The sequence below is a fragment of the Ammospiza caudacuta genome, chromosome 4, assembly GCF_027887145.1.
Source record: "Ammospiza caudacuta isolate bAmmCau1 chromosome 4, bAmmCau1.pri, whole genome shotgun sequence".
Classification (NCBI taxonomy): domain Eukaryota; kingdom Metazoa; phylum Chordata; class Aves; order Passeriformes; family Passerellidae; genus Ammospiza; species Ammospiza caudacuta.
In genome coordinates this window covers 55171424-55196561 of record NC_080596.1, presented here as the reverse complement: position 1 = coordinate 55196561, position 25138 = coordinate 55171424, and the positions used below count along the sequence as shown (strand labels likewise).

The window sequence follows — 25138 nt, the reverse complement described above, 5'->3', positions numbered from 1 at the left end:
ACCAAAAATGCAATCTCAGGAAGAAATCCCTGAAATAGTTTTTAATGGAGTGTTCTGAATAGTCCCTCATTTTGGCTTTGAGACAGTAATACTGTATTTTATCATATTTCTTACCCATCTGAAAAGAGAATAATTTATTTCATAATATTTCACTGGTATCCTTAGAATTATCATGAATATTTCTTATTGCATATTAGCTCCTAGTAACTGGAGGTGATAAACACGCTCTTCACATTTAAGAAATCAAACTTGATTTTTAAGAAATCAAACTTGATGCAGAACATATAGGAAATGCCCCATATGTATGTTGGTCTTTGGTTTTTTGCCTCAAACAAATAAAACAATAAGACTAAACTGATGAAAGGTTAGGCTCCATTGTTAGGCCCCGCACAGAGAACATGCTAATTTTTAACAAGAAGGGAGCAAATTAATGGTAATCAATTTCTTGAATCTACTCTTAATTTATTTCTTGAGAGTTTGTTGAAGATGTTTCACTGTCAATATGCCAGATCTCCATGACTGATCATCCAGGTCATGTGGTATTTCTGCTAGCAATGTATCTGGCGGAGGTGAAAAAATGCTGCAGAGATACATTCCAAAGTGAAGCCCAGGAACACAATATAAAAACTTTACATCAAATTTCTATACAGAATACCTGAAACATCAACACATGGAAGTAAATTTAAGAAAATACCTTCGGGCTGGAAATGGCTAGTTGATCTCTTTAGATCAAGAAACTTGTGCAAATACCTGCACATTTGAAAACTACTTTTCTCCTCTGAAACATAACTTCAAGTAATCAAACAGTAACTAATCTTGTCAGCTGAAGTGTAAACCCATGTATAGATAATTACCTATGGTACTCACACGAATCCATTTATTATAGTATCTGAAGGCCTAACATCTTCATTACTGATCTAGATGATCAGCTGATACAGAGCAATTGATTCAAAGCTATAATGAATAATAATGATTATGGAGTCAAGTCTGGATTCAGTATTGGTTGGATTGTTCTTATTCAACACTTACTTGATAACTCATACCCTGCTGGAATAATTTCCTTGAAGGTTAATGCTGATAACCACAGAACCACCCATATCACTGCCATCCTGGGTAGCATTGCTAACAGAGGCTCTTCCTTGGAAAGGTTTGTTCATGACACACCACAGGGGCCCTGCAGGGAAGCTTAGAGCTTACAGCTATGCCAATCTCCACACTGCTGCTCTGGGAATAAGGCTTCATGAGTTGGGGCTGTTGGACTGATGTGTTTTACTCACATCACATGCACTCAAAAATGTCAAAGAAGAAAAAAACCCATGCACCATAGAAGTTCATGCTTCTCACAGCACAAACACCACCATCAACATGTATGAGCAAACGAAACTGCTTTTGCCTTTTAAATGTACAAAATATAGACATTTCAAAACTCAAGATGTTGCTAATGTAAGGAATTTTATTATTAGAATGATATGCAATTACAAGTGAGAATTCTTTTTGAAAATCTGAGTGAATAAAGGGCTTTGTATATGGACCAGATAGCACAGTGCAGAATATAAATAAGAAAGCTACAGCCTTTAATTCACTAAACTCTTACACAATTGATTTTGAAAGCATATGGAATTGCGAAGGTAAGAGTTTAGACCTTTAGTTTTGTTGACCAAAATATTATTATTATCAGCAGCATATATCAATATTTTAAATCTTGGAAAATCTTATATGCGGTCCAGGAGACGAGCATATAACTTGGCATGAAAAGAACAACTGCATTATTATGGGGCTTCCAGACAACACTAATAGCCACTCTGAGACTATCTGCAGCAACAAGTAAGAAGGCCTTAGGTAACTGCTTTGGCAAATATTTCTCGTAGAAGACTGAAAATTCTGATGACTTGTTAGGATTCCCCATACAACGCAGAGAAATGGACTGGTCCAACTGCCTTCTGGAATTTGGCTGAACCTTGGTGCACTTAGGGTCTGTGGTGGTTAACCAAAAGTTGGGGTAAGCAAATGAAGCCAGATCAGGTCATGCTACAGGTCAGGGAAGGGAGCAGAGGGGACCAGAGAGGGAACCCAGAGGGGTCCATTGCAGGACACAATTTCTTCCAGCCTGTGCTGTAACACAGTTCAGACAGAACCAAATGTGCTGAAACATGTTCTGAACTAAGTTAAGCAAGACAATAGCTGATCTAACTGGCCCTGTACTACCTACTCAAGGCATGCCAGACACAACAATGTTTACATTTACCAAGGAACTGATAAACCCACACCTCTCACCAATGAGCGTGTGCTTTAATAAGGATGTGAGATATTTCAGAATCTGTTACTTTAATCTCTTACAGGGAAGAGGATAAGCAAAATTTCACATAGTTTGAGTTGAATCCAACTTTTCAAAGTTTTGCATCACAAATCAAGAGAAGAGATAGGAAGCTATTTCAACTACTGGAAGCAGTTATATGTAGGAAACAATAATCTTGCTACAAAGACCTCCATCCCTGAGATCACAAAATAATCATATAAAACCAGCTTATGGATAAAAGAACAGTTGAGTGAAGGTGAAATCAAGCAGGATGGAATTTATGGTGATGGGCAGAAAAAAAAAATCTTCTTTTTAAGAGTTCACAGTCACAGTTCCTTTATCTGTAACTGGTATGTTTTTGCAAGTAATTTAGAAGTGATGTTTTGATTCCTTGAAGAATAAAGGTTCTCCTCCAAGAGCACCTGTGAATGGTATTTTCTAATATCTTCAGATGGATAGAAGATTGTCCTGTTCTGAGATGAATGTTCCTGCCACCACCCATTCTGATGGATGGATCTGGCTATTAATCTCCAGTGCTCCAGACACACCAACTAGTACAGAATTTAACATCACATATTCCCATGTCACTGAGAAACATTACCCAGTCTCTAACCTACCTTTCCATGCAACACAGAATCCAGCCCAATTATTTTCACAGTATCTGGTCCCCTGGGTTTGGCATACATATATATCCTCACACTCCTGAATGATGCCTGTGAGCAGTTCTGGCCCTGTGGTTACCTGGAATTTATTTATTTCTTTTTTTTACAGCATGGCTGAATTATCTCTCTGCAGGAGAAAGCTTTATGAGGAGCTGGTGTGAGATTGTGGGATTAACTCCCATGGGAGTTAGTGACTATGGTGAATCCTATCTGTGGCTCCATGTACACAATGCAGTTTTTGGACTTGCTTTTTCCTACAGAAGCAGAGACCAGGCCACACAAACTAGTCTTCACCCAGAAAGAAATGGGAAGTAGAAAAAAAATCCTCTGTGACAGATGTTTGCAGATTCATTTGAGGTTCTAGAAGGCAGTAAAAGCTATTAAAATTATGAGTTTAGTAAAAAGAGTTTTTAAAGATTAAAGGTCAACCAATTACTGATTGTGCAACTGAAATCTCAAGAATACAATATTAAAACTACTAAGTGCCCAGGTTAAACACCCTTACATGAACTTAGTGCTTTTAAAATGCAGTTTTTCCTTCAGAGTGAGGCTGCACTCTCAAGAAAGGAGAAATTTCATTTGTTTTACTGTAAAAGTGTATTCCATGTGGTGCTTTTTGTCTGCCCTCTCATGGTAGAAATATCTTCTTTTGGAGTATAAACAGATTGACACTGGTAAAAACTGTTAAACTTCAGCATGCAGGAAGGCAAAAAGCATGGTCTCTGACTTATGTCTTCTTTTCATGGTGCTTTAAGCCTTGCTTCTTCTGTGAAGGAAAGGCATAAAACTGTATGAAGAGAGATATTTTAGAAATTAATAATCAGCGAAGACAAAGAGCCCATGGGACCTTCAGGACATAATGCCTGCAAGCTGACACTTTCAAAGGCAGGGATAAGGAACCCAAAGAAAGCCAAGATGGTCTTGAGCAGCAGAGGAAGGGAGAAGGGAATTCCTAGAAAAGGGAGGGAAGAGTTGGCAGACATTAGGCTGCTGTGACTGCCCTAGATGAATACAAATCAAGATGAATCACATGTACGTATTCACTTTAAATTGCATAAAAGTTTGAGAGTAGACAACATTTGAGACAGTCACCTCTGACCACATTACAGCGTAGCAGAGCACTGAGAATAGCGCTGAAAATATGAGGTGTCAACGTCTGGGAATTGCTAGAACACAGAAAAAACTCCAGCAGTAGTCCCTCATTTCCTTTGACAGGGGAAGGGAAGGCTGACTGTGAAGGGCCATGAGCCATCAGAGCAGATCAGAACCAGCTGGGACCCTCCCTAGGCTGGATGATGTTGCAACTGCCACACGTCAGAGAAGCGCCTGCTCCGCTTGCATTAGACAGAATTCAGAAAGGAATTACCACTCTTATTGCTCATTTCAAGGGAAACTCTAAGATCTTCTGATCTGCTGAGCATTAACAATCCCAACAGAAAATTCAATGTGCTGCCTATTCAAAACTTACAGCCTTTTCTTTCTGCAAGGCACCCACTGAAATGGAGGGAACAGTCATCAGGCTCTGACACGTGCTTTAATGCATGGCAGATACTCTGATGGAGAACCAGCCGATGAACAGCCATCAAGCAGAGGGCCCAAATGCTTGCTGAAGTGGTGCTCATATCTTCCTATACCTAAATCCAAAAGCACTGGTCCTGACCCTGGCAGGAAACTCTGCAGGGGAATCACTATGACATAATGGTGCCAACAACTGCAAGTAAGAATTTATAGATAATAACACAAAAAAGTGAAGGTGGGAAACCTGGTACTACTGCCTTGATATGGCTCTAAAAAACAACAACAAAAAAGAACCTAAATCAAGGGTTGGAAAAACAAAGCATGCTCAGAAGAATCAACAGAGGGTGTTTCTGAGAATTTCCAGCTGGTAGCAGCAGCACAACACATGATGCTGCTGTGACATTGGCTGAACCCCAACCCTGACGTCTCCCAAAACAAAACCACATACATCTCATCAGTTATTCCACAACCTTGCAACTTAAGAATCTGTGTATGACAACATTCCCAGCTGTGCTTCCAGAAGGAAGACCAAATTCTGGGAATGAGTGAATTGGTGAGAGTGAAACAAACTTGTTCTTAGTGAGATTCTGAAATGAGGAATCAAAGTCAACAAGTACCAGGAAGTGGAGCTGTGGGACCTAGGGAAGAGGAGACCCACCTCAAACGTAAGCTCATCACTTTACAGCTCATAAAAACAGCATGAAGCAATGGACAGAAGACTGGCCCAGAATTACTTTTAATATGTTTTTGAAAACCTCTCTAGAAGCTTCTCCGGGCTCAATCTGTTTATTTTTGCCTTTGACTCTCAGGGTCTTACAGACTGCCACAAACACAGCATCACAGAAGCACCACAAAATAATGACAAATATGCAGGCTGTGTCATTGCATCAGCAGAAAAATACCTTTGCTAGAACTAAATTTAAGCAATATAATAACATAGGAAAAGATTTACTCTGTAATTTTTGCTTTGGTTTTTGAAACAAACCACTGGTTTGGAACAATTGCGGCCAAATTGCTTGCATCTGCACAGACAGTTATTGCAAGAATCTGAGAATGGAAAGCTATTTGTTGCAAACCATTCAAATCCCCACTGTACTATAGCTTGGTAATATTAAAGCTATCCCACAGGCTTTGTGGCCACACATATGAGAACTTACTCATTTATACAGTCCTTAGTCTAAAAACTTCATAAGTACTAATGATCCAAGACTCCCAAGGCATGAGAATGACCTACCATTGCTTGGTTTTGACCGTGGACTAAAGCTCAGAAAGCTCCACACCCTGTCTGTGCCTCCTTCTAATATAGAAAATATTCTGTCTCCCATCATCTGCCTCTTTTCCTCTCCTACATGCCTGTGATTAAAAAAAACTACATAGAAATTTAAGGTGTGGGAGATGAAAAAGTCTGCCCAGGTACATTTGGAAGAGGAATAGTGATGGAAGCCCATAAAGAAGGAGTGAGGCAGCAGCACTGTACAGCACATGTGCACCACACCATCTTTTCCTCAGGGGGTTATGTGGGACAGCTCAGTTTCCCCCTTCAGCCCAGCATGTCACTGAATCTGGGATTGTTCCACACTGGCAGAGCCCAGTGCAAGTCTGAGTTGCATGCCCATCTCTAAACAGGTTTTACAGAGGAGTGAAGAGGGAGGAACATGAGGGTCAATGGAGCCATGCACTCTCTCCAAGATGCTGGAAACCTTGCCTGCACTGCTCCTACACCTATAAAAGATACAGGCACCAGCAGCTCTTGCTTACAAGAACACTGCTCAGGTGCTTGCTGCTCCCTCAAGGCTTTACAGCAGTCCTGATGAAAGCTGAATGAGTTCACACGCTCAATTGATGTAGGAAACACAGACCCACGTCACTTTATTTACAAACATTTGACAGCATTCCCTCTAGCTCACAGAAAGTGTCTCAGGGAGTGTCTCAACGCCTCAGGGCATGCTTACATTGCTGCATAACCTCCACACAGCTATGCTTCACTGTTCATTCTGGTAATGTCTGACTGACCTAGTACTGTTCACTGTTTGGGAGAGGTTTTTTGATGCATTTCATAGCAAATTCCAAGGAAGTGTACACATCAGTCCTCTGCTTCATTAACTACACAGGAGCCAAATCAACAGAGATGCAGTCATGGTGGATGTCAGCTTATGAGTCAGAGCCTCCTCTTCCTCTCAGTGGAGTAGAGGGGTCACAGTACAGACAGCTCATCACCCAGCCCAAGCTGTGAACATGTGTGTGTGTGTCTGTGCTCAGTATCTACTCGTTATTGGTTAGGCTGCTCTGAATCTGAGGAGGACAAATAAAGCACTTTCCAAATTTTCCCCTCTCATTCCCCAAATTATCCTATTTGGAGGCTAACAATAAGATTCAGTAATGCTTGGGACCTGATTGATGGTTATGCTGGTTTATTGATACCTCCAGGACTCTCATCAATGCTGCTTCTAATGTACAAATGTTCATCACAGGTTCTCAGAAATTACCACTCCCCAGCACATCAATTTTATTACTGCAGGATTTGATTTACTGTAATATGTCCCTATAACATTAAATCAACTGTTGCATTTTAAAGAACAGTCAGACTGTGTTTTAATTACTGCTGTTCATTTTACTTCCATGAACCTGATATGAACAGTTACTCACATTCCTGAAGGCATTCTGTGTCTGTGCAGTACGACTGGGATTGTCTCAGCTGAAACAGAGAAGAAGAAAAGCATGACATTTAACAATAAGTCTTGGTCAGCTTTTACTGAAATCAGGATTAAATATATTGTCAGAGTAAATTAGAATAACTGATCCTTTACTGGATCACACTTGGCTTATCATTTGTGAAGAATCCCAGGTATGGAGATAGTTTCTGAACACTATTTACATAATACCCTTAAATCACCTGACTACAGTGTGATTGCTTCCAATGCAGCCATTTAATACCTTTCAAAATTCAGAGAAAAGAAATCTGTAGTGATATAGGAGCTATTATATACAGATATACTCTCTGCACCTGTCCATCATAAATCCCAAAATATCTGTTCTTACTATTATCTAGAAAAAGTAACATTCAAATACTCTGTGATTACATCACAATAAATGATCAGACTGTGATAATGGTTATGCACAGAGAAGCTGCATTAGTATTTCACATTTAAACTTAGTACTTACTATTTTTTCCTCCAATATCTTTTTTAAAAAGCAGGTTTTAATATGTATTTTACTGGTTTTTCTCTTTACTGATGGGTAAAATTTAAAACATTTTTAGTGACTGTAATAACTATTTGATTTACAGACTAGGTAAGCTTGCCTACTGCAAGAAAAGTCAACACTGGCTAACCTGCACATCAGTACAGCTATTTTACAGATGACAGAGCCAAAAAAGAAAGACAAATATCACATTCTTTATTCAGATCAGAGATGTTAATTGGATGGGATTTAATGTACAGCACTATAGAAATAGATTCTATACTCTGCTTAGGTAAACTACATGGATTATTAGTAAAAGTTTTTAAAAGTACAGAATTGTTACACTGCCTTGGTTAGAAATAACATTTGCTTTTTCACAGGTTTTATGATACAGTTGTGTCACAAATCCCAATGCTTTTTGTCACAACAGGCTAATCTGTTTATTACCAGTGTAAATATACAAATGTTAAACAGATGAAAAGATGGTGCTCTTTATGTAAGAAATACAAGAATCATTTCCACAAAACCCATTTCCTCTTGTATTGGCATAATTGACTTAATGTATGTAGTCATATTATGCAAAACACATCAAGGAAACAGATGAAGAACTGAAGAAGGAAGACATCTGGGAAAGTATAAGCTCCTGCTTTTATCATAAAGATTGTCAATGACTGACACATTTGAAAAAGGAAAAAATGTAACTGGAGATTGATCTGTCCAGAACTGGACATTAATTCTTTCATTAATATATTAAGATCCACTAGCAAATTTACTGAGACTACAAAGCAGTCTCTTAGGAAGGAATCTGGAAGGCTGGATTTAACCTTTCAGCTATTTCTATAGTTAAAAACAGCACTGAGGGAAATTCAGGCAGAATATTTCTCTTTCTTACTAAAGAAAAAGAACTATCAAACTATGCATATTTCCTGCCCTTCTAATATAAAAACTCATTTTATTTTAAAGCTTTGGAAGTAATTTACAAAGGGGAGGTTTTATCTTAGCAATTGTACCCACATGAAATATTTGAAAGATTTCCGAGCCAGGAAAGCTGGATATTTCTATACCCATATTTTAAAGAGCTCAGCAACATAATTATCTTCTGTTTGTATAAGAGTTTAATTCTGAGAGGGGCTTAATTTATAATCTCTACTTAAAACACTGTTTACAGATATTCAACACAGAAGGATGACCAGAATTAAAATGGACAACAGATACATGATCAGAAACATTGTATAAGCATCTCCTTTATCCCCCTCTGTCCCCAGGACGGCAAATCCTCATCCAGTTTATCTAGTTTTCCTAGATATTGAACACTGCCTGGGGCTGTTCTAGCCACAGTATTAGTTATTTCCCATTCTAAGTGTCACACTCTGTCCAAGTACAACTTTTTTAAAGCTCTAGGATGTCTCTCTGAGCCAGGTAACAAATCTGTTTTTAACAGCTCAGCAAGAGGCTGCATATTGTCACTGTGGGATGAAACACAGCAGATCATGAAAAACAGGCAGCAGTAAAAAGAGGTTTTTCTTAATTCACTCAGGTCAACAAGTCCCTTACTGTGTAACCCAATATGAATCTGATTCCTTGTGATCACTCATTTAGTCAAAAGACAAGAAACTCTTCTGGCACACGTATGAAACGCTTACGTAAATTGAATGGCTGGGAAAGGTAATGCCTTTCCCTGAAAGAAGAATGTTCCTTCTCCCAGTTAGCTCTCTTTTGACAAAAACACCCTTTAAGGAACACAGCAACTGTTGGGGAAAACTCAAAGTGCAACATTTCAGTAGCAAGGCAATTGAAAACAGAGCAATTATCAGGCACTGGAAAGAAACAGTCGTTTGTATTAAGATTTTACTAATCCAATGTGGAGGGGAAGTTTGGATGAAAGTTTGTGGAAGAATGGTATAAAGCTGAACCAGACTTCACCTGTTCTCAACAAAACCCTCAAAAAGACTTCAAATACACTGAGTGTTTTCAGACTGGGAACACTACAGAGCTGATGAGAAAAATTTGAACAGAGAAGTGATTCTTCAAATACATTAACTCCTAGATACTTAAAAACAATATTATTAACAATGATTTTGATTTTATTAACACTTCAGAGATCCTTGTGTGGCTGAAAGTGTGAATTCAGTGAAAGATTAATAGCTGACTGTCTGATCTAACATCTACTAAAGTCAGCAACAGCCTTTTCATCTTTTTCCATATATTCTAAAACAGTCCCTTAAAAAGAACACAAAAATTAGGCAAGTGAAACATAAGGGCATATTCAACAAAAGAAGAGAGTGAAAAATGTTGGAAAACTAAATATTTATTCTATTAATAAAAAGGATCATATCCAAATTTTAATATTGTCTGTGCAGTTTGTCATTCAAATATAATAAATGGCTTAGTGCACATGTGCCAAACAATGAATTATTTCGTTGTTTATTGTCCAAAATGAAGTAAACACAAATTGTAAACAGCACGAAAGCTAGAAGACAGCTAAAAAGAATAAAAATTTTACAGTTTTAAAACAGTACAAACTTGAAAAAATAAAAGTAAAAATATTAATTACAAATGTATATTATTTAAAATACAACTGTGAACTTTTGTTTCCTCCAAGTACATTTAAAGTCTTGAATTGCCTAAGTTAAAGTAATTTAAATTAATAATCCCCAAACCACAAGAACTCTTGGTCAATAGGAATATTTAGTTTCTATGAAAGCCCTCACAAATTCCTGGAAGAGGCAGGAATGGCAGAATCACAGCAAATCAGTGCCCACTTAGTGACATATCGTGAATCCAAACTCAACACAATACCAAGAAAAAAGAAGCAACCAAGTTACTTCCAGTGGTAAGAGAAAAGGGCTCTTCCTCACTCCTTCCCCATGACACTCAAATTTTGCATTCCAAAAAAAAAGGTACATTTCAAACAGCTCCTAGCTCCTATTTGAAACTGTTCTTTCTTTGTTTCCCTTTTCCAAATGATACAGCTTTTAGCCCCAGTTCATACTAACACAACAGTGTTTAGATGCTGCTCCTTTGAGAGAAGGACAGTTTCAACATGCCATCTTGTGGATCAACAGCATCCACCCATCCAGCACACCTGAAACCTGTGTCCTGCTGCTCCTCTTTCAGCAGATGCCATGTTATGGTAGGAGTCTGCACAGCTTTCAGCAATGAGAACCTCCACTTTTTACAGTCCCCAGCTGTGAACAAAATGTGAACAGTAAAGGGACACTGCTGGTGGCCTCTGAAAACTCTTTTAGAAAGTCACCATATTAACTAAAGTTTGTTTTGGTTTTTTTTTCACTGCACACAAACATGCCACTGTGTGGTGAAAACAGGGTGTGAAGTTTCACTGCATTTTAGCTGCTCCACAAAATCACTGCAGTCCAAGTGAAATAGTAAGCCCAGCGAAAACAGCTTCATCTAGCTAAACAGAGACCTTGTTTTTCCACCACAGGGACCTCAGCCACTAGGACAATTTCAGTCTTCCTTGAAAGAAGTTAAGCTGCTTTGCATTGCTCATCACAGATACCTGCTGTGGAGAACAAAATGCACACTTTGTCTACCTATATAGTAAATAGTTCTTGCTTCAATTCCTCTGCTTCCTCTTCAGACCAGTTTAGTGAAACTCTTCAGGTGAATTTTCAGTTTGCTACACCAGAGTTCAACAGTCTCACGATCTATGTGACTGATCCTGCAATCTCTGCTCAAATTTTTTTTAATGAAAGTCAATAGCATATACCTGAAAAAAAGATTCAGGGTTTCTATCCAGTGTGAACTCTTTTTCTTGAGAGCTAAATGTATTATTAAGAAATAAATAAAAAAAAAAAGGACAGCACACAAAGATGAGGGAGATACGAATGATCAGACAGCTCACGAGTTTTTTCAGGAGAAACAGCAGCATAATCCCTGTCCAAAAGCACTTTCCAACTCCAGAAATGGTGTACTAAAGAGATAATGAAACAAGAACAACAGGACTCATGGCAGGAACAAAGCAGTCTAGTGTGAATGGCAGATGAGGTGAAAATATATTATTAGTATACTCTTCATGTAGGGATAAAATAACTACATTTTAGAAGAACTCTTGAGTCCACTCAAAGCAGAAATAAGTCCTTGGAAAAGACACAAATGAAAAATTAGTAAGTTCATGAGACAGGTCAGGGAAAGACCTCCATACAAGAAATTGTGATAGATGAAAGCCCAGAGAAATGTGTGAAAGAAATAGATGAAAGAGGTACAAACATAAGAGAGCAAAAATACATAATGGCGGGAATGAAAAGAATAGTTAAGTAGGAAAGCAAACAACTAAATTGATATGGTCACTTATTCCATGAATACAAGTAAATTTAAAATGGAATCAGAAAGAGTGTTGATAGAAAATTTTACGTGATAACGAGGGCAAAGCATCGTCCTTTATGAAAATACTTTTTTGCAATTTAGACCAGCTGGAAGCTCTGCTTTTGCTCTCCAACAATGCCAGAAGATGAGAACACAATGGCATACTCCTGATTGCAATCTCATGCTTCTGGGTAATGAAATCATTGTTTAAGCTTTGTTGGCAGCCGTGTCTGTTCTCTCCAAACCACATAAACGATCTAGTAAACAACATGATAAATAAATTGGTATGGTAGGATATGCCAGCCCTGAATACAAGCCAGGCTGCAAATTGAATTGCAGCATTATCTGTAAGAGTTCAGATTTAAAGATGCAAAAAATGACACCTACATGCATTAGTCTGCTACAAGCTGGCAAAGAGAAATAAGAGGAAAAGAATGGCATACTGATGGAATTTAATTGTCTCTTAAACTGGACTAGCTTCTCTTAGAGGAACAAACAAAGAAAAAGTGAACACTGCCTTCCCCACTTCTTCATTTTCTATGAGTATATGGAGAATTAGAATAAATTATTGTTCATACAAGGACAGAATAACAGTATGAAATAAAAATACAGAGTCTGGTCCTATGAGATGGCATGTCATTTTCTCCCCAATAGCAAGTGAGAGAGAAGGATGGATGCTACATTTCAAAATAATACTCCTAGATTACAAACCAACTTTTAAGACCCAGAATAACCAGCCAGTAATGACAGAAGGAGAACATCAACTTTCATATTGAAAGACATGACATTTTATGGAGGAAGATGCATCAGAAGTCCCAGGGACCACTACAATCTGGAGCCCTGATCTGGACACGAATACATTCTTCATTTTTTCATTTGTTCTGGGATTGCTGTTTCACCTTGGTGTCATATAGATCTTTCTTTTTCACACTTCCCTCACTTCCCTACAATTGCCTGACTTACTGGTACTTTATTTTACAATTTTGCTGACCTATGATATCAATGACATCCTCCTTTTACTGAATGCAAAGCAGAATGAATTAGCAGTGAAAAGAAGATGAAACAGTGATGATCAGGACCATTACAAGGAGCTCACAGCATCTCCGACTATGTGAACTACTAGACAACAAATACACAAACCAGAATATTAAACAGAAGCATCTGAATATGTGCACAAACAACATACATATCTCCCCAGAGGACATTTGAAAAGTTACGTCTAAAATGTAAAACCAAAATATGTATAGGCTTTTTGACCTAATAGTTGAGTATCTTCTCCAAAATTAGGCATATTAGCAAAAGAAAAGTGTACTCCCACATAGGCAGCCTTGAGGAAAAGGCTTAGAACCCACAGTTCCAAAAGATACAAACTACAGTTTGCTCTAAGTGTTGATTACATGAGGCCTGAGAGAAAAAGCATAATTTTCTCCTTTTTCCTCAAAAGAGATTGCCATACACATCTCTGGTCATCGGAGTTCAGCCATTCATAGTACAGGTTAGATCTATTAATTATTTCTGGAATATCAAGCTGAAAGAATTTTCAGTGCATGATTTTTTACACTGCTTGCAATACATGATGCATACATTGAGATGATCATGAGGAGTGACAGAGATTTTTCCTTTTTTTTCCCAAATATATATTGGTTAAGAAGGAGCACTTTCAAGCGTACTACAAAGCTCAGGAATGGGAAATGCAAAGAATGACAGACATGTTCAGAAAGTCCTGATTCCTAACCCCTTAGAGACTCAAGTGGACACCACTTTTCACAGCTGTTTTCTTTTCTAATATGTCTAGAAAATAGTCTCTATTTACACTGTTTGAAGAAGAATTAGATTCTAGGTTATGACATGCACTGGCAGTACATGAATTCTGTAATATAGTTTTTGGCCTTAGCCTGTGCAACACCAGTACCTTGAGCACTCAGTGAAAGACAGGAAAATGCAAGTCAGTGGAGCATGAGCACTCAGGTCCAGTCTTACCCTCTGCCACTCCAACCCTGTGTCTTCTTCTGTTGGGCTGGTGTCTAAGCAGGTGCACCTCCCCTGCACCTCTGAAGAATGACAGCTTCTCTGTCCTAATGAACAACCTAAAGTTCAGCTGTTGGGAAAGGTCCTCCTTGAATCAGCTTCAATGCAGAGGACAAAAGGGGCAAGTGAGAGCAAAATGCAGTTTCCTGCTCTTGGGATGTTTGGCTAAAAACTATAGACTAGAAGTATAATCTGCTATATAAAAAAATAGAAGGTAAACACCATGGAACATGTGTAAGAAGTCTGCAGTGCAGCCTTCATATTTTAAAGGACATTTAAAATTATAAAAGTGCATTTCGTATAGCTCTGGCATGCTTTCAGTAAAAGTCCCCACCAGCAGGGAAAGCCACTTTTGCTGACTTAAGTTGGGCTTAGCTGTGCTAACATCTTGAGAGCCTTTCAATCATTTGCAGCACATATCTATTTTAGTAATCTGTGTTTATTTTGTGCTGTTTACACAAAGTCTCCTTTAGCCAAGACTTGTGGCTGGATGTGATGCTGGATACTATCTCAGACTATGCCAGTTTGAAAATGTAAAACTCTAAAATGGCCTGGTCAAAAGAATTATGCGGAAACTTGATTGACAAAAGAGTTTTTGAACCAATTATGTTCAAATAGTTTGAGAATTTGCAACTCTTGCTATAAAAATCTAGTGACAAATCAAAACACAAGAGAGATTAAAACAGAGAATGATTTGGTCTATACCCTGAAGTTTTGATATAGCAACATAACTAAGCACGGACCATTACTTTGCAATTAGCTACTGAAGGACAAAACACGAGGTTGTAATTTCCACAGTGGTTTGTAAGTAGAACTGTTGGCAGATTATCAAAATGGGTCCTTTTACATTATAGAATTAGGAATATTTTGGGTTAAAAAACGTACCACTCATTTTTGTAGAAACCAGTATGAGAGAATTCTGAAGCCAGTTTTTGTAAATCAAATAATACTATACCAGAAGGAGACAGAAAAAGGATGTTTACTTGACACAAAGTCATGTGTGTTACTGGCTTGCTTGGACATTTCTGGCCACTCTAAGCAGTCATAAGCAGGTTTGAGTCTACACAGAAGATGCTCTATGTATGATTATTCCTCACCACATAAAACACATAAACTGTATTTAATGAGACTGAACTCATTAAACTGTGTTTTCAGTCTAGTTTTCAAACTTGAACTGACCCTTGGCCAAGATCAGCCTCACCTACTAAGAGACCATCGATATCCAGAGGAGTAACATAAGGGAATCAGATTTTTGTATTACAAAGTAAGTGAAAAAAGGGGAAATAAAAAGGTTTAAATACAACATCATTCTCATCAAGGGATCTGCTATCTTTTGCCAAAACTAAGACAGGAACCATTTCCTCTGGGTACAAAGAATGTCCTTCATTGTGATTCTTTCAAACAAGCATTCCCCTTGTCTGACAGATCCCCCTCAATAAAACAACTTGCTGTCATTTGCTGTTCCTCATTCTTGAACTTTGGCTCTGTCAAAGTAAGTTTTGCAGGGGGAGGAGACTGAACTGGAGATAAAGTCATGCAAGCTAACAAACCTGTCATTGTCTTTTGACAATTCTGGTGCATCTGCAGAGGATGGAAAATCTTGTGATATTTTTCTTCTATGCTTACTTCCTCTTATGGAAGTTCCCAATTAACTGCTATATCCATAGAGTAAATAGTGAACCCAACATACAATAGCCAAATTGTTATTACACAACACCACCAAATCATAACAGATGGTGCCGTGGGTATCACATACTAGAAATGATATTTTTGAAGTCACAGTCAAAAATTTTAATTTTTAGTGTTTCCTAGGAATATTTGGAGATCATAATATCTGCTTATTAATTACAATAGCCATACTACAGAAACTTACACGTGTGAAATGTTCATATTTTGACACCAAGGAGAACCCTGAAAAATTCACTTCAGTTTACTTCAGGAAAATAATAGAGCATTCAGCATAAAATAATTCAATGCCACTTAAGCATGTATATGTACATTGTAAGAACTTTGTGTATGAACAATATCTCCAAGTTAATCTAATAAGCAGCAAAATATCTTTTAAAATATTATGTATATTAGAGATACACAGTTCACTGACTATAAAATCTTCATGGTATTATGAATTAAGAAGGAAAAAACCCAACAAAACAAAGCCCTGCTTAGTCAAGGAAAATGAAAGACAGATAAATAACCAAGCCACATAACTAAGTAAGAGGTGGACTTTTAAACAGCTTTCTTGTTTGTAATTTCCTGTGGTGTTGCTAACAACAGAGAGCAAGAAGAGTTTAAATGACAATAGCTTTTCTTTTTTCATTGTATTAGCATTAATTGTACTATGAGATGAACTGAAGTCTGCATTTCAAATAGAGATTTAAACTATATGCTATATAAAACCTCCAAAGTAATGTATTCAACCACAAATTAAACTTTGAATGCCACATACACTTCATAAGAGTGTCAAAGTAAATATACCAATTAAACTAGAAGTTAAAATTATCATATTGGAAATTAAAACAAGAACTTCAGGTTCTAGAGGCAGACTTCTAGACTTCCTTCTGATTTTGGAATAGCAGTGTTATTCAACTCTCCTGCACAGTTAATTCTAACAGAAATCCTGTGTATTTGAATGAGCTAACTCTACACATAATAGTTACAACTGAATATATTATAACTTATTTATTAGCAGGAGCCTTAATTCTTATCAGTGTTGGTTTAGATAGGTATAAACAAATCATTCTGTAAAAATTAGTTTACTTAAACAGAAGTTTAAAACATCTACAATGAGTCATGGGGGTTTTGAACAATGTCTGGATTTGCACAATTACTGGATTGAAAGACCTTAAAAGTAACATTTTCACATTTGGGCATCTCCTATAATTACATTATAATCCTGTTAAATTAGATTCTATTAAATCTTATCTCTGAACTTCTGCATTTACAATGCTCAGTCTGGAGATAATTGCAAACACTTTGTTATACAATTTGCTCCAAAATCCTTTCAAGTATTGCCAGCTTTAATACCATTCAAATGGTATTAAAGTTGGCAATACTTGACAGGATTTTGGTACTCAGGTGTGTTTTATATCTATCTATATTAAAAAGAATCAACAATTAAATACATATAGGAAACCATTCTGGGTACACAGCATGTTTGGATATATTTTTCTCACCCAGACTCAGAACAGATCACTTAGCTTTGTTTATCAAAATTTTGATTTTGAAGTTAGAGTTTCAACTTTTAGAGGCAGTGTGTACCCAGTCTCCATTGAGACTTGAGGGTTCAGCAATTTTGAGAACCAACATTCACATGTTCTTTTTAGCACAAATAGTAAAACTTCTGTTTGCTTATGTCGTGTAAGACTGAGTGACAAAACAGCAGCTTAGAACGCAAACTCTTACTGAAGCATAAAAGTTACAGATGCAAAAATGGCTTAGCAAGTCTCCTGCTGAGATCATAGCACAGGTTACTTGAGGATAGTCTGGCTGCTGACTGAGACTTCTGAGACTTTTCTTCTCTAGATTCTGCTAAATTATCCTAGCTAGTGATTTGGACTTATAAATATTTAGGAGCATCTGCTTTGCTTTTTAGAGAGATGAAATCTGGAATTTCCCTTTACTTCTCACAGTTCCAAGTACTAATTGGTATGATCTTTTTGGAGGGTGGATACTGAGCAACAAACTCCATTCTTGCAACTGCACAGAATGCTGTTAAACTGCTCTTGGCGACTGCCCAAGAGCATGCACCTATTATGTGCTCTGTCACATTCATAACACAGGAACTAGTGCTCCTCCAAATGATCCATTTTTACCCACCTCACACTGCTTGCAGCAGCCCAGGAACAAAACCTCACACACATTTGTGGCATTTCTTCTAACTTTGGACACAACTCACTTACACTGTTCATAACTAGAATCTTCCAGCCACAACAAACAGAACTGGCTGACCAGTGTCATTGCCTGTCAGTACCTTCTAGCAAAAAAAACAAAAAGATTTAAAAATGCTGAATGTTTTAATTCAGGGGGTGAAAATTCTGAACCGTGCTAGTTTAGATTTGCATCTGACAAGCCTGAAAACATGAATCCTCCTTTCTTCCTCCCAACTTTTGAACTTGGTTCTGGGGTTCCTTTCTCACGACTTCAGCCTGTGTTCAGAAGCCTCAAGGTTCTGAAGAATCAACACAACTGTGGGATATGGCACAAACATCATGTTGAAGACAAAAAGAAAATCCTTCTTGGGAAAGAATATAGATGATGTTGAAATTGTGCCTCTAACTGGGAAGTACTAGGATGGCTAGGCCTGATGTAAAGGCTCCACAGAAAAGACAACTATTCTCTACAGAAGTCTCAATTTTCTGCACCTATGTGTCAGCAGCACCTTTCCAAAATACTGTTAAGAAACCTCTTGAAGAAGGGCCTGATCCTAGAGAGAATCTTCTTCACAGAACTGCCTTGAACAGTTGACGTACTCAGTAACTAAAAATAATATTAATTTAGGCCCTAAGAAAGAAAATGTGATAAAAACAAATATATGAAAATCAATAATGGGAAGTACATCAAATGAAGCTGATGTATACTGTAATCTTAAAAAGAATTTACCAATTTAGAGCCGTAATCAAATTCACCTAATTGTTCACAGTTCATAATTGTTAATGTTATTTTAAAAGTATATATACTCAGAAAAAAAAGAAACACTTTATAGCTTATTTTTCAATAGACATTGAATTAAGTTCAGTACAGAAACAAAGAAACAGCTATTTTACAGGTTACAGTTAGAGCAATGTACATAACTTGCTCAAAGTTGCTCAATCTATCGATTACATGGCAAGAAACAGAACTCAAAACTCAGACTCACTGGACTCTCAACTTCAGTAGTTTTAAGAGAGCATTTTTAAAAATTTAGACATCATTATCTTGCCATATGAGTATGTGCAACTTCATATGTGTGGAACTACCTTGACCACAAAGACTTTGCTGGGTAGTTTCCTTGGTTTTTTGCAGACTGAAAAAAAGGCATAAAAAGAAACCTTTCAAGAGAAACGGTGTGAATGGTGTCAAAATGCAGCTCTGGGAAATAAACAGAAAGCTATCATTTGTATTGACTCTGCAAAAGCTCATCAGGAAGTTGGATACACAAATTCTAACTGTATGTGCTACTGAATAAGCAGAATCAAAAGCACCAGTAATTGCAAATCTGCAAGAGCTGAAGTAGTGCCTGAATAAGCACCCTTCCAAATATCCTCATGTTATCCTTACCAGATTAATCAGTCTTCTCATTGCATGTTCATGTGAGCAAATGCATTCACAGGGATCAAATCCACCTTCTGCCATGGCTCTCTGGATAAACCTGAACTTGTCTCTGAACACCTAAGAGGAATAAGAATAAAAGGACAATGAACTCTTTCTCAACTGACCTTATTTTCCAGCGACTCACACATCAAGTTTCAGTTCATTTAATGCCAGGGTGAAAAAGCAAAACAAAGCAGGGTAATCCTATTATTCCTTTGGCAGTATGAATGAAGAAGTCTGGTATGTGCAGTTACATTTTGATGTTGCTGAAAACACTGTCTCACACAATTTTTTTTTTGCAAGACTGTGTTTCTCCCCTGGGTTTTCTCACATACCAAAATGAAATACATCCTATGAAACAAGAAACACATAGATTAAATTCTTGTCTCTCATCTGCACAGTGGGATTCTTAAGTGTACATATACAAATTGAAAGGTCAGGGGAACTTGTACTCCTAAACCCTAATAAACTGCTGGCATTTTCCCTCCAGATCAACGTACAGGAAAAGAATTTAAAACTCAAGTAAGTTTTTTGCTAAAGGAAACAACCATCTTTGTTGTATATTGAAAGCAAACAGCAGGGGTACAAAAGTGAATGTACTTGGAAACACTTTAAAAATGGAGTTATGCACACTAATTTTAGATCAAAGAAGTAGGTGAATCACTTAGCAATACAGAATGTTCAAAGAAGCTGTAATGGACATGGCAGAAAACCAATTCTAGATTATTCATCTGCTAAAACCACTTATACCAGACATGTCAGGCATATTCAAATGTATGTTTAGTATTTACCAATAACTTTTCAGTGACTTAACTGAGGGTCAAACCATGCAGCAGACTGCAAGGCATTTCTACCCCTGTGGTCAAATCTGGGATTGATTTCTCTCAAACGAGGACTCAGGATATATTAGGTAGTTCTGCAAAACCATACTTAAAAAATATTTTTCACTTGCCATCTGTAAAGCTGTATTCAGAATGTGTTAAGTGTTGCATGCACTCAGGCTCTGATGTGACACAACTGGCAAGCTTGCAAAAAAGACAAACACAATAGTGCAGAGCAGATGCAACCTCTCAGTTCCTAAAACAGGTACTTTATGAAGGTACCAGCCATTTGATAAGGGTGTGCTGAATCAACAGACATGTTCTGCAGTCATTGCCTATAAAAACTTACAGCCTCAATCACACATGAGCATTTTAATGTTCCAGTCTCACTAGGGGGAAGAGGCATAACCTATATGTCTGTAAGACATCTTCACTCAACAGAATATAACACTGCTACAGTTCTACCCTCTTAGGGGGAGAAAAACACAAATGCATTTCAGAAGTCCTTCCTTTGTAAATGCCAACTATTCTTCTGAATAAATCTTTACCATGCTGGAGAGACCAGAGAGTAAAAGAAACTGAGAGATATCTGTCTTAATTATGGAGTTTGAACATCAATGCCCTTAATCTGTTAGGGTCTCCACTTTTTAAAATGAAAACTGAAAAAGGAAAAAAAGTTGAAGTGATGGAGGAAATTCTTTTTGCCTCTAAGAAAGCATACTCTGGCTATGTAGTAAGAAGATGACTTGATTATGTAGCCCACAAGTCCCTTTGAAAAGAAAACCAGGCCCAAGTATCGAATTTTTCAATGAAGAGGTAATCAAGAACCAGTAATTGGAAGCTGTAATTAACCAGATTGAAAAGAAAAGCAAGGCATACATTTTTACTATCATAGAAGCTGATCAGTGCAACAAACTGCCCAAGAAGCAGTGGGATTTCCCACCCCTCACTGCATTCAGATATGCTTCAGTAAAATACAGATTACTGAGTAAAGTACAGAAGCACCCAAGTTCAGATATAATGGCCTCCAATACATAGGAGATCAGATGATCTAATAACTATTTTAAAGAATTATTGTAAGGCTACTACACTAACTTACATGAAATTATTTCAGAACCACTAGAACCCCATGATAGCAATAGAAGAAATTCTTTAACTACACAGTCTCCCTGAGTACCACACCAAGCACAGGAGCATTTCTAAAGCAATCTTAGGATAAGGAACAGATAAAAGCACTGATTACTAAACAGTGAAAAATAGGATATAATACTGACATCCACAAGAAGGTATTTGAAGAAGAGATGAACAAGTTGCAAAAAAGTATTTAATTGTAACTTGAAATAATTTAGGGGTCGGTAACACATAATAATGTCACAGAAATTAACAGACAATTGTTTATATTAAAGGGGACTGAACAAAAAACAAACACCAAGTAAGAGTCACCACTGATAAGACCAGGATAACATTCTCTATAGAGCATATAAGAGAAAAAAATTAGACAATAAACGGGAAAAGTTAATCTGTCATACAACATCATAAATTTAAGCGGAGGTGAACTAAAAGGAATTTACCCCAAGACACCTGTACATGACAAATTACCTCAGTGATATCTAAAGAAAGCACAAGACACATCACCAAGTAAAATGCCATCCAAACTTTGAACAAAAGAGCTCTTTAAAGCTTTCCCACCTTCACATGATGCTGAAACGAATCATCCTTTCTTCCCTCCAAGCCTATAACAAAACTTTCATTGGCAAAGAACCAATATATTTTGGGAATAGCACTAAGTTTTCCCCTAAAATAAAGTTGCTAAAATTGGGTTAGCTTAATATTCTTAAAATCCAGGTAAATAATTCCCCTTTATGTAATTATTTTTGATGGAACTGAAGGAAATGGAGATCTTACATGTCTGCCCAATTACAAAGAAGAGAGAAACACTCTATACTATAAGATGATTTTCATGTGCAAAATGTGACTCACATGTCTTTATTTCTCTTTAAAACATTCTTGAATTAACTGCACACCTTAAATGCATAAAGTACCAAGCTCTGTAATCAGATCTTAAGCTTTATTAGCATTTTGTGACCCTGTATAAGAGACTAGTATTTTTATACAGCACAAAGCAGGATTTCTTGGCTCCTTAGGCAGCCTGTTTGTATCAAAATCCTGTTCCAGAACTGCAGCGTGCTTCCTGCCTGCCTCCCGGTACTTGCAATTGTCTGATCTCACGTCAGCAGCTAACTCGTTCTGCTCAGCTCTGACCTCTTTGCTGTGAGTCACACAAGCTCTCCACCTTCTGCAAATACAGTCCTTCTACACATAATCTACCACAATGGGAGTATGGGCTCTGTTCTTTTCCTCCTGACTTGGAGAAAGCAATAAAATGCTTGTAGCTTTCCTTCACTTATTATTTCCAGTATGGTTTTTTGTTTATCATCACCTTGTTTTCCTTGGAGTTGACAGAGCTGGTTTGTATCAGCTGGTAGGATCACAGCAATTGGTAAGGCTATGATGTGAAATACCTGCAAGTCCTCTGACGGGCAGTGTCTTTTGCACGACTCAAAATTACCATATTTTGGATTGGCCATGTTACTGCTAGCACAACATTTAAATCACAGCATTTACAAACAGCTGGAAGACATGGTCAGTAAATATGCCAAAGCTCTCTATGATAACAGCTGAAAAGATATCTATTATGGCCTGCAGACTAGCAAACCGACAGAGAGCATAATAAAGGAGAAAATTAGTAAACATGAACAAATATGATGTACCATCAGAGAGTCAATATGACCATTGCAGTGTAAAAAGGCCCACAGAGGTAATCATAAACAGAACTGCTGAAATTAAAGCACTGTGGTCAGAATTTGAATTACTACAATTCAGGAGTAAAGTGGAGGATGGCCTCTGATGATTTAAGTCAGAAATAAAAGCCCCCCACTACTTTTTGACTTGAGTATCTATTTGAAATTGCAGCCAGTTAAGCCATATGGAAAATATTTCTAGTCTCTCATGATTTAAAAAATAGCATTCTCAGTTATAGTAACTATTGTAAATGGTTTCTTTTATTATCTTCCCTACTCCCAGCCCTACAGCAGTGTGTTATATTTTATACATCCTACTATCAAACCCACAATCTTTATGGCTACAATCTGGCTTGGGGGGGGGGGGGTGTCCCTAGAGATTGTTCTGTATTTTGAATTATTGCAATCACTATACATTATTTCCCAATTCTGCAACACCACTCCTGAGTAAATAGCATGCAGCTGGTGAGCTCTGGGAGACACAAATTATACTCTGCCTTGCTCCACTGTAATAATTACAAAACTGGATTCCTTTCTACTGTGAAGGCAAACAAGAATGTTTGTGCATTTTCCATGTGCTAGATGCCCTCCAATGTGATTCTAATATGATGCTGATTAGCAAGATGGTGAAAGTGTACACATTGGTCATCTCTACTCCTTGGTATAAAAGACTGTCTAAAAGTATTTATCACACCAGTATTTGAAGAAACAGTCACTTTATAAGATATATAGATCAGAGTAACTACAGATTTATCATGGACTTAACCAGGCATCTTCAGATCAAAACATTAAATTCATCAACTCTTTTCTCTCCTGGATCCAGGCACTTAAAATGTAGACTATCACAAATATGATAAATACAATGACTGAAGATTCCCCTGCTAAGAACTATTTCCAATGTGTTGCTATTTTCCTGAAGACTGAAGGTAAGAAATCCTTGGGAGCAAAAATACCTCATAGCACAACAGGCAAATAATATAATCTTGCCACATTACTTTAAAGAGAAACAAAAATCCTATTCAGATCCTTGCTACTGTTTTTCAGCCAACTGCAATAACTTAGAATACAATTGTCAAATACCTCTAAGAAGCCATCAAGTTAATTTTACTTTTGAGTTCAGTTTGGGAGAAGTGTGGCAGAACAAATGAAAATCGATACCAAATTTAAAATAAAATTACAGAAAAAAAGCAAATTAATTGCTCTGCCTCTTGCAGGCATTCTGAAAATTATAAAGGGCTAAAATAGCACACAGAGCACAAATTATTCACTGGCCCAAAGACAAAATGCTCATTTTTATCTTACTGTCTGAGGCAGAAACCCTCTCTCTTTTACTCAACCATTATCTTATAAAGTATACACATTTACTTAAAAATTATGTGTTCCCTTGCCTTTTCACCTGGATCTAAGCCATACTAGTATCCATGTCTTCTCACAATACCTGACTCTTTTTGTAATTCTTCTATTCACAGCATGCTCCAAGTTTGGTTCTTTTGTATAATCTTTCCCACCTCCAAGTATTTTCTTCTAGAATCTAAAACATCCTGTACATTGGCCTCATATAAGATGACATAACACCCTTGCATTCCTGCACATCAAGTCCTGTCCCAGAGAAACCAGGCACTGGGACTGCGTGACCACAGTACCCATTAACTCGGGGAGTGAAAATTTGCTTCAAGCAGGAAGAGACTGGTGTGATAAATTCCTCCTAAAACTCCTGATCACTGCTTTTATAGGAATCTCTCCTCCTCCTTGGCCATTCTGCCCCCTAGGTACTGTGAGCACTCAGGGGATAACTGGGACCACAACCGACTTGATACTGGGCATTTCAAAATGCCTCTGGGTACAACTCCAAAATCCGTGTCTGATCCTGCCTGCTCTAGGGAGTGGTCCTCTGAACCCTGCCTAGTCATACAGAGCCCAATTCAACATCTGTTAGCTGTACAGTAAAATAAGAGATAAAGGTAGGGCAACACTGTTTACTAGTCACTAATCAAGGGAAGCCAAAATATTCCAAAACAGTGAATCCCAGATGAACTCAGAATTTTCTGCATTTGTTATATAATGCATTTTCCTGTTGATTACCATCTTTTGTAGTATTTTTACTTCATGGACATCCCACCCTCCCACAGAATCCTGAGTGTTTTGTTACTCTTCTGATGAACTACCTACATCCAAATCACTAGCCTATTATTTAACTTCCTGAGTAAGACAGGGCAG

General features: G+C 37.5%; 1 protein-coding gene across 3 annotated transcripts in view; it reads right to left on the bottom strand.

Moving 5' to 3' along the window:
- Nucleotides 1–25138, bottom strand: part of SMIM14 (small integral membrane protein 14) — a 39769-nt gene that overhangs the window by 3880 nt on the left and 10751 nt on the right. For all 3 annotated transcript variants that reach the window (XM_058804434.1, XM_058804433.1, XM_058804432.1), the window contains exons 2-3: nucleotides 19267–19377; nucleotides 7123–7171 (exon numbers count right to left, since the gene is read on the bottom strand). In XM_058804434.1, the coding sequence (XP_058660417.1) occupies nucleotides 7123–7171; nucleotides 19267–19341 (124 nt within the window). In that variant the 5' untranslated portion in view covers nucleotides 19342–19377. The remainder of the gene's footprint in view (nucleotides 1–7122; nucleotides 7172–19266; nucleotides 19378–25138) is intronic.